Source organism: Belonocnema kinseyi, chromosome 9, assembly GCF_010883055.1.
Source record: "Belonocnema kinseyi isolate 2016_QV_RU_SX_M_011 chromosome 9, B_treatae_v1, whole genome shotgun sequence".
In the NCBI taxonomy this organism is placed as follows: Eukaryota; Metazoa; Arthropoda; class Insecta; order Hymenoptera; family Cynipidae; genus Belonocnema; species Belonocnema kinseyi.
The window spans coordinates 30,827,294-30,838,736 of NC_046665.1; the positions used below are offsets into that span (position 1 = coordinate 30,827,294).

General features: G+C 29.6%; 1 protein-coding gene across 1 annotated transcript in view; it reads right to left on the bottom strand.

Annotated features, from left to right (window-relative positions):
• Positions 1-2,109, bottom strand: part of LOC117179544 (autophagy protein 5) — a 37,662-nt gene extending 35,553 nt beyond the window's left edge. Inside the window, exons 1-2 of the mRNA XM_033371451.1 lie at positions 1,790-2,109; positions 1,513-1,715 (exon numbers count right to left, since the gene is read on the bottom strand). Coding sequence (XP_033227342.1) covers positions 1,513-1,715; positions 1,790-1,945 — 359 coding nt within the window. The 5' untranslated portion in view covers positions 1,946-2,109. The remainder of the gene's footprint in view (positions 1-1,512; positions 1,716-1,789) is intronic.
• Positions 2,110-11,443: the final 9,334 nt, after the last annotated feature.

The window sequence follows — 11,443 nt, forward strand, 5'->3', positions numbered from 1 at the left end:
GTCCACGAGGCTTTTGCTGGATCGTCGTATTGATTCCTTTACAGACTGTAACCACCTATCTCACAGTTGTGAGACGTGGTTATGGCTGAAATTTTACCGCGAATTCGCTGGAAGCGGGTGCAATTTGTCAGATTAGCACCCACTCCCGGCGAAATCCTGCGGTTGTCCTTATGACAAATTTTTAATTATATATATATATATATATCTGAATAAGTGTTAAAAAATACTGTTTTTATTTCTTGGTCATGGTTTTTAAGACCAAAAAGTTAGCAAATTAACACAAAATAACAAAGAATCAGTAAAATTCTATTTATTATTTTTATTTAATATTCAAACCGCTCAATTTTAATACTGTACTTTTTTTTAGATATCTGAATATGTTTGATCAGAGCATTCTGTAAAATTGTTAGAATTCTATAGATGAGTATCGTATAAACATTACCAAATAGGCACAAAATGCCAAAAATGGATGAAATTTTATTTCATTTGTATAAAGTTAGTGATGTAAGATTTTAAAAATGCAACGTTATCCTATCAGTGATTCGACACTGTTTTGTCGCCTATTTTTTGTAAACAAAAATGTTCGCACTTATTTCATTATTAATAACTTTAGATCAAGTTGATGAGAGCGCCATGTAAAACAACTTGAAAATTGTTTTAAAAAAATGGAAATTTTTTTTTTTAACAATTTTCGGATTTTAAGCAGCCAATTCTGCACCATTCAGTTCTTTGACATCGTTATTAACAACGTTGTTGCGTTACTCATTTCGTTTCAAGTCATCGAAACATTTAATTTTTAATAATAAAAAATAACAAAAATTTGTTTACACAAATAATTAGCGGCAAATTACAAATAGGATATTGTTGCAATTTTCTAAAGTTATTTTTCTAGCTCGATAAAAATCGAGATCGTGCGACATAAAAATAATCTAAAATGACGTCAGGCTGCAGTGTACAGAACGCGCAGAGTCCAACAGCCACGAAGTCAGGACGAAGTCGACAGTCATCGCTTGAATTCATCGAAGTCAACAACTAACGAATTCAAAAACTAGACTCAAAAGAATTGACGAAAGTACGATTGAAGTCGCACGACACTGAGTTCAGCGGACTTCGAAGCGAATAGGCCCTCGCTAAGGGGTACATAGACATATCAATTTCTTAAATATTAAAGCCAGAACAAAACATCTAGGTTGAAAAGCGAATCACCGGGTTACATTTGAAGTTGGATCTTTGAAAGTCATGATTTCTCATCGAAACCCCAAAAACGATAGCTTGCCCTTTTTAAGTGGACTCTTTCCTTGCGGAACGTCAAAAACAAACTAGAAATCATCAAATCAATAAATCTATATTATCAATACTGAAAGATATGTAGTTGTATATTAGACTGTAATTTCAATGCGAATAAATCGATTTTAAAGACCGATGAAATTGTAACACTTTTTGTAAGTGAATTCATAAAGAAATAAAAAAAGCTAAAAACACGCATTGCAAGTAAACGAATATGTTTCATACTTATTCTGACAGTGCATTAGAACATTCTCTGGAAACTTGTCGAAATGAACGACTATATTCCAGGGCAATTGAATATCGTTTCCATACAAATCTAAAAGCACTCCTATGGGAAAATGCCACTTAAGTGGTATGCCATTAAATTCAAGCCACATCTCATTATCTTGTTTCTCCTGTTGGATGTGACGCATAAAGTGTTTTCGTACCTGCAAGCAAAATAAGCGGAATTTAATGAAAAGACATAATTAATGCAATCTGAATGAAACATTGATGTGCATACCTTATCGGTGCAAAGGGGAAAATAACTTAATCTAGGCACCATCAAGTAAAACGGATCTGGTGCCTGAAGTTCAGAAACTTCTTCAGAGTCCAGTTGGAAGCACACAGGAACTTTTCCCTCCCAGATTTCTCGAAGCACTTCCCGATCGTTAGCCATTGCACTATTTTCGATATTTGCTCACTTATTTAAACCAAGAATGCATTGTAAAAGGTCACAGGCCAAACTTGAATGTTTGATGACAGGTCGTTGCAGTTCGTGGAACTCTTTCTCTTATTGACTTACGTGCATACCACATACTCCTCGCCAATTGGCATCCTTCTGCCTTCGACTTAGTAGCATGATCCAACAAAGCAAGGTCCTGCCAGGCGCAAGAAAAGAAAGTCAACCAATCAAATTCGGTACCCTAGGTAGGGTACTATATTAGATAGGAATATGCAACCGCCATTCTGGTTCCTGGACAGTTCGCGGGAAACAGTGCGATAATCATGTCGTATAGTTGAATTAAAATTAAGTTTAGAATATAAGAAAAATGGTCTGCTTTAGTGCTCCGTTTTGTGAAAATAGAAGCAAGGATGGATTTAAACTTTACCGTATTTCACTAGGGAGAAGAGAAAGACTGTCAATGTGGATCATAAATTGTAGACGCGACAAATGGAAACCGAATTAAAATTCAAGATTATGCGAAGTTATTACTAATATTTATGACTATCACAATATAATTCAAATATAGTGGGTCTGAACATTATGCTTACATGTAATGAAATTGCCTATGAGCATTTTCTTGATAAATTAAAGCAAAATGAAATCCAAAAGAAAGTTAGGTTAGGAACCCGTTTTTTTACAGAAGAACGCACAGTAACCCACGCAAATAAAAAGGACGTATAATGTGAAATATAAATAGCTATCATAATGAACTCTTTAAAAAGTATTGTAGTAATGTTTGACCTATAGTCTATTATTATTTTCTTATTTGCTAATATTTATTTTAAAAATCATATAATTTTAGCGCACACCTATTTATAAAATGAGTAAAATTTCGTTTGCCATCATAATTTTTGCGAGAGCTACTTTTTGGCAAATGTTTGGGTTAAAAAATCATATAGTCGAATTTAAATATTTCATATATTATATCACGTAATTTTCTTTGTAATTTATGTTTTGATAACAATGCTTCAGTATAATTTAAAAATAAATAATCTATACCATGTAAGTGTACTTATATAATTCAATATCTATGTTGGGATTTTGAATTTGGCGGGGAACCAGAATGGCAGCTGCATATTCCCCTCTAACATAGTACCTTACCCTAGGACACCCGACCTTTCTGACATCTTGGATGGAGTGCGGCAGTTGGCTTCCCCTTCCATTGGCGCTAATGCAGTGAGTACGGTGGGTGGCGTCGGGTCACTCTAAGTCGAACGTATTTGAGCATCGAATTGGCAGGACCATGGTTTGTTGGATCATGGCTTAGTAGTTTAACATGATCCAAGAAGCTGTCGTCTCGACACGCGCAACTAAAAAAAAGTGAACCAATCAAATGGTCCGTAGAGATTCGTAAAGTGATCTCCATTCTTAAAAGGACGGTGAGTGGGAGTTTAAACCGTGTTTAACGCTGTATGTGCGAATTTCAGAAAAAAACTCAAAAACAGCTTTATAAATAATCGTATAAAGCTCAAATGAAAATCAGAAACATGTCACTTATATTTATAACGAATATCGAAACAAGAAGAGCGTGCTATTAAAAAGTTGTAAGTGCTTTGCAACATATTTCTAGAATTATAAATCTGTACTATGCACACTACCGATTTTGGAAAGAACGAAGAAAGTTTAAAATTTTTCTTTTAGTGTGCTTTTTATTACTGAACTTATTATAAATCATTTGTAGTAATTATATAAAGTCTGCTAATGTAATGTTTTTATTGTTTTAACTATTATACAAATTATTCATAAAGGATTAAAAATAAAATTATTAATGATAATAAATAAAGCAATTATATTGATTGAAATTATAAATGAATAATTATAATAATAAAGAATTATTGTGATTATTATAATAATACAATACAATATAATAATGCAATACGAGATCTATTCTTGTATGATCAACCATATTTATTAAATTTACGACTTGCCGTACTCGACCCATATTGAGTGTATTATTTCAATTTTTTATAATTTCCGGACGTTTTACTAGTAACAATGATATTAGGTCCTAGATGCAGCATGGGTCAGTGGTGGGGACGGCCGATATATATATATCTAACTACGTTTTCGACTATATCGAGGTGCTGCCCTCTTCAACTTTTCACCGTTTCTATGGCAACCGCGTCCACCTTCCACGCTAGCGGGCGGGGTGGGGCCGGGTCGCACACCGAGAGTTGTTGAATTCCAAACCGAATGTGATTTTCTGTTTCTGGCGTTCGCCTTCACCATCACTATAGCCATCTTTGCTATAGCTGAGTCAGTCGCCTGGCTCTGTACGGCCTGTACGCCAAAAATGTTATGAACACTGAATTACCTAATTATATTCAAATTAAAGAGAGCCTGCAAATATTCTATTATTATTTTAAAATTTCGGTACAATAAATAAATTTAAAAAAAATTCTTTTCGTATTTTATAATTGTAGTGGAATTTCTCAATCTATTTTTTCAAACTAAACTTAAAATTTGAATCATATTAAGATAAATTAAAATTTTTTTTTCAATTTAGTTGAATTTAAAATTTAAATAAAACGTAGCTAAATTCAACATTTAAATGAAATTTAGGTAGATTTAAGAATTAAATAAAAATTAGTTAAATTAAATTAATTTCTCGTCTGGTTTCTTTTAAAAGAGAAATTTTCTCGATACTAAGTAAATAAATTTTAAAACAATTCAATTCGTACTTTAAAATTTATTGAAGCGCAAATTCAAAAATTATGTTGTAAAACTAAATTTAAAGATTGAATACAATTAAGATCATTTCAAAAAGTTAATAGATTTGAGTTAAATTCAAAACTGAAGTAAAAATTGGTTAAATTTAAGTAAATTTCAGTTAAAATTGTAGATGTTGAATGGTGTTAAATGGTGTTAAACTTAAGTACAATCTAGTTAAATAAAAACGAAACTGTCGTTAAATTTTAAATTGAATTGAATTGAAAACAGATATGTGGGTTGTTTCTTGGCTTCAACGATGGAGAGCATTGAACTCAGCTGGAGATACAAAAAAAAGTTCCCTTATTTTTATAATAGTTAGTTGAATTCAACAAAAAAACTCAGGAAAGTTATTTGGGCTCATAGTTCTTAAGTTTTTGTTTTGAAACTTTTCAAATGTCGACAATGTCAAAATATAAAAGGAAGCGTTTAAACTTCAGCATAAATATTTTGCATGGAAATACTTTATTATTCCACAATTTTATTTCAAATTAAAAGTATGTTAGCAATTAAATAATTATTCCATTCAGAATTATTCAGTTTCGAAAATTAGATTATAGCTTCAAAGCCTTTGAAATTAAAAGATTTTAAATGAGAGAAATTTGAAATAAAAACAATTAACAATGTAAAGCCTTCGAAATCGAAAACTTTTTTTGAGGAGAGAAATTTTAAATTGAAAGGTTTTAATATATTTTCAATTCAAAACATTCAAATTCAGTAATTTTATAAACAGAAATTTCAAGAATTGTATTATTTGAAAATTTTTTCATAGAGTTAATAAATTAAAAATGCAAGCATTAATATTTGTTAAATTTTGAATAAGTCTAAGGTATAACCTGATAAATTAGAATTATTTAATTTTGAAAGTTTTGAATTGAAAATTGAAATGCAGAATTCTAAATGTTTATATTTGGGTATTATCAGATTTTGGAGGCCAATAACTCTTAGTCTAATCAAGTTAAAAGGCTTACAGTTGTCAATTTTGCGATATTAAACCCTTATATTCAAAACAAAATTAAATTTCAATGTTAAAATTTTTAATTATTTAAGATTTTATTCTTAAATTCAGAATTTTTTAAATTTGGATCTTCGAGAGTCTGCTGTTTGCGCAAAGAAACTCACTAACTTCGTTTTGACGTAAGTGTTCTTTATGTATATACGCTGCAACGCGAAAATGACCTTTACGTCAAACTTTAGAGAGTAACTTTTTTCTCCAAGACGGCAAGACGCTCGCTAGTTTGAGCGCGCCTAGGGCGCTCGATAATATGTTTATCTCGCGCTCCGCGCTCAGTCTGCATTACCCTCCACATTTGTGCACAGACCACAATGCGAATTTTTCTACATTCTATGTTAAAAAATATTATATCAAATGTCTATTACAATTTTTTTGTATGTACCTTGGTTTGGTACTGCTTATTCTGATATTGCAAAATAATGTTCACATTTTATTTTTCCTGATCCTAACAGGGCCCTACTGTGGTTTTTTAATCATTTTCCCTTTTCTTAAGTGAAGCTGAACACTTTTATTTTCAATTTGTCATTAAAGAAGGTTCTCAAAGTACCTACGGCCTTGACGATTACATTCTCATTGTGATAATCGCGCTTCACGCTTAACAGTTAGGTTATACAGGCTCTAATTTTTTAAATTTTGGGCTAATCAAAAAATTCGGCTAGAATTGTTTTAAAAATATATTTTGTATCTAGTGGAAATTTTGAATGAAATTTTTGGATGTATGAAAAAAATAAATTTTTCTATTTTTTGAGAATTTTCAAAATTTTGAAAGGTATATAACTTTTCTAATTTTCTTAAAAATAAAAAATTTTATTTCGATAATTTGCAAGTCTTTTACCCATCTATAAGAAACTTTGACAACAAATTGTATAATATTAAGAAAAAAAATTTGAAAATGCTATAATTTTTTTAATTTTGGGCTAATCCAAAAAATCAGCAAGCAAAAATTTTAAATATACTTGGTATCTGGTGAAAATTTTGAATGAGATTTTTGGATATATGAAAAAAATTATTTTTTATATTTTTTGAAAAGTATATAACTTTTCTAATTTTCATAAAAATACAAAATTTTATTTAGATAATTTGCAAGTCTTTCGCCCATCTATGCGGACTCGATTGGACAAATCCTTCAAAAGTTAGCGTGGCTACAACATTCAGGTAACCATACATACAGACATACAGACAGACACCGATGAAATTGTATGATTTTCGGATTCTGTGAGTGTCGAAACGTGAAGATCCGTTTAAAACCAGAGATCGAAAATTTGGACGATTACATTACATTCTCAAGAGTGAGAATGTAAAAAATTATTTGAAAACAGAATTTCGTCACTTATGTATTACATGAAAACATTTGTTCTTGTTTACAAGATGGAAGAAGTAAGAAAAAAATCTTGATTGGAATATATTAATTTTTAAAGAACAAGAAGCTTTAAGCATTATAACGCTAGGCGTAAAGAATTGAAAGATATATTCCTTTTTAATTTAATAGACTCTATATTAAAATGGAAGTTTTAATGTTGTCAAAAATAAATATTTACTTTAACTTCAAGTACCTAGATGACAGTTTTGACGTGTCATATGTTCAATTGTAATTTTTACATTATGTATAATTGTCTACTGTGTTATGAATTGCAGTTAGAAGAAAGTTGTGAAAAATACAATAGAGCGGAATTAAACTTCGGGTTTCAATAAAGATCTTTGAAAAGGAGTATACAACTTTGGAAAAAATAAGTCTAACAAAAAGGTGCCAGATCATGTATTTTTTGGTTCGATTCATAATTTTATTCAAATATGAAATTCCTTCCAAATTTCTTTTTAATTATGCAAGAAATAAACATTGTGAATATCTTTTTCAAATAAAAAGTCGGATTTTTTGCATGATTGTCGTTCTTTTTCTTAAAAAACCTTTTTTTTGTTAATGAGGTAATTAATTTATAATGCATAAGCCTTTAAATTTTCATACAAGAAACTGAAAGTTAATGAAATATTTAAATTATTAGAAAATAAATTTATTTACGAACAAATTTAAAAAAGCAAATTTTTTATTAAATGAATGAACTTCAAATAATTATTCTAGCAAAATACAAAATTTTGAATGGAATTAAATATGTAAACAGTTAAACAAGTAAAATGCAAACAAAAGCTTAATAGACCAGCTGGAAAATATATTTTTCTATACATGACCGGCGGAACAAATTTTAAAGTTTCAATTTATTTTTTTCATTGGTTTATATTATTTTTCATGATTGCGGGTTAAAAAATGCAATTAGCTTAGATATTAAAACAACAAGAATACGAAAATTATGTCAATTCTTATGTCAAGTTTTAGTATTAAATGCTAATAAAAAAAATTAAGCAAACTTACATTTTTTCTTAAAGTTAGATTTTTGGAGCAGGGAAAATGAAATCTTGTAAGATTAGGTTACTTCTTATTTCAATTTGAAAAAATGGTTCATATTTATAACATGACCTTAGCTAAACTGTAGAAGCAAGCCGTAATTTCCTTTGACTTTCAAAAATGCTCCTTACACTTTACAGCTGTAAAAAAACTCATATACCACTAAATTCACAAATATTTTAAAAATGCAACATTTCAGAAGACATTTGTCTAGGTCTGTAAGGAAATTTAGGAGAAAAAAAATGTTTATAAGTTTTTGTAAGGAAATTGCTATTCAGAATTTTTATTTCTTTAACCAGAAAAAATAGTATGGACATATTCAAACACAATTCTGATTGATTTAACCTGGCAGTTTTTTTAGTTTATTCAAATTTAAATAAAACTTAACTGTATCTTTAGATTCCGTTTTCTATTAATTTTCAAACAAATTATAACTTAAATAAAAAATAAACTTTTTAATTGAAATTTGTTATTACTATTTTATACTAACCTCTTTGCTACATGTTGGGCCTAATTTTGATTTCAAAAAGTCTTTAGAGTTTTCGAATTCCTTCAAGACCTTTTCTACTCAATTAAAATGATTTTTTCATTCACTTATAAAGTAAAATTAGATCTTAACCATTTTGGATTTCAAATGCACTATAATTTGGCGCGACCGAATATATGGTTGCCTGTCGCGCCTCTACAAGTAGTTGGAGGAACCAATCGGTACATATCGCGCCTCTACAAGTATGTGGCCGAACTAAAAGCAGTATATATATATATATATGCAAGACCACAAACTTGCCTACCGCGCTATCTACCGGTATACGGTGCAACTAATCTGATGCCGTATCTAGGACCTAATAATATCTTTGCTAGTAATACCAGAGATGAGGTGGGAGATTGCTTATGCCGTGTATTTGATTTCGACCTACTTACCGCAGCGTGCCCTGTTTGCCTTAGCCTTCCGGGAACTAAAATTAAAGGTCCAAAAGCGCGCCCTGTTTGCCTTATTGTTATTTTTCGGGAACTAAAATAAAAGGTGGATTACCTGCTACTCACTTGGTAAAACAGGGCACAATTTGATGAAGTCGGTAGAGAACTAGAGAAGATCGGAGTTAGTAACAATAATACATGATAAAATAATAAATTAAGAAAAATGTATCAAATCTACTCCTTTAAAATTAATTCTTTAACTAAGCTTTGGCTTTAATGATTTTCCCAACTAGAAAATGTTATCATAATAAAGATAATCTTTATTTTTCATGTCCAGTTCTAATTATTAATTAATTTATAATTAATACTGTGAATAATTATACCTAATTATTTTGATCCATGTTATTTAAATTTAAATTCATTATTGTGTTTTTAAGGATAAGGAGTTTATATAATAATAATTAGAGTATGATCTTCAATTCAATAGATTCTCTATATCAGAAGCTATTCAATATCAATATTATTAATATTTTACATAATTCTCATTAGATAATAAAGCTTTAACTTTGACCAATTTTTAATTTTAAAATTGTAATCGCTTCGAATTAAAAATTATTTTTCAATTACATTATTCAATTTTGATCACTCTGAATTAGTCTAATTTTAAAAATTGAAGTTGGTCATTTTTTTCAGAGATTCTGATACAACAATCTTTTAATATATGTATTTTTATTAAGTTTCAAGCAAATTCAATTAGAACTTAGTCAATATCGTAAAAAAATCTAAAAATCTTAGTATTTGATTTGTCCATACGAATGATTGCCTTGATTTGGAAGAACACCGTTAACTACATTTTGGATAAGGCCCTTGAGCCGCCTACCGTTAATTGCTTCAGGTGACTTTATCCGATTTGCACTTAACGGTGTTTTTCCAAATCACGGCAGAATAGGCATGTCGTTGCCGGATCTGAATAACGAGTGGGATGTTCTACCTAGATCTTGGATTGCTAAACCTCTATTGCTTTTGCAAACCAACATGGTCCACTCCCCCTTGTAACTTATGATCAATCCCCGCGCCCAAGTTAGGTAGCATGAGGCTAATATCTTTGCTTAAACTCATCTGATCGTAGGATATAGAAACCTTTCAATTCTTTCTTGCTTTGTTCAATCTTTGAAATTTATCTGGAATCTATGTGGAATAATAGAAGCCTTTCCGAATTCTTTTATATTTACCCGAAACCTTTGCGAAATATTTGAAATTTTTGTAAATTCTTCATAAAATCGTTGAGATATTATTGCATCCTTTGTAAATTCTTCGTAAAATCTTCGCGAAATAACTTTTTAAAATCTATTTAAAATGTTTAAAATTTTTGAGAATTTTGAAAACTTTGTGAAATAGTAGAAGTCTTTGTATAATAATAGAAATATCTGTGAAATCTTCTAAACATATCCTAAATCTTTCCAAAATGTTTGACATCTTTGTAAAATCATTAGGACGTCATTGGAATGATTTGTTCAATCTTTGAAATGTATTTTAAATCTTCGTGAAACATTTGTAAGCTTTGTGAAATCTTAAAAGTCATTGGGAAATCATTGAAAATTTTCTGAAATCTTTCTAAAATCTTAGTGAATTCTCTCAAAATCTTTGCAAAATCATTAGGCAATTATTGAAATATTTGGTTCAATCTTTGAAATCTATCTGAAATCTTTCTGAAATATTTGAACTCTTTGGGAAATCATTTAATTTTTTGTGAAATACTGGTAAATTCTCGAAAAATCATTGTGAAATATTTGAAAGATATCTGAAATCTTTCAAATCTATCTGAAATCTCGGCAAAATCTTCGAAATCCTTGAAAACTTTGGGAAATCATTGACATTTTTGTGAATTGTTTAAAAGTCTTCGCAAATTATTTGAAATACTTTTGAAATTTTCGGTGATATTTGTTAAATTAATAAAACCTTCATGAAATCTCTTTAAAATAATTGAAGTCTTAATGCAGTCTCTTAACTCGACCCGAAATCTTTGAAAACTTAATTGTCGAATAATAGAAGACTTTATAAAATCTTTTAAATCTATGTGAAGTCTTTGCGAAACCTGTGAAATTGTTCCGATTTCTATGGCATTTAATCGTTCTTTTAATAATGTCATTTTAAGTTTTAATAATGTCAGCTTTTAATAAAACCAATTTAAGTCAAAATCAATTGGACTTTAATAATTTAGTTATGGTTTTAGTTTTCGTTTGCAAAATCTCGAATTTTAATTGCTTCATATTGAAAATTATTTATTTTGAAAAAATTTCAACTTAACATTTTCCAATTTTGAAATTTCTGAACCAGTTTCTGATTTGACTTTGAGGTCGCCTTGAAAACTTGAATAATTCTTGATTAACTTTCGTGCTAAATTATCTCT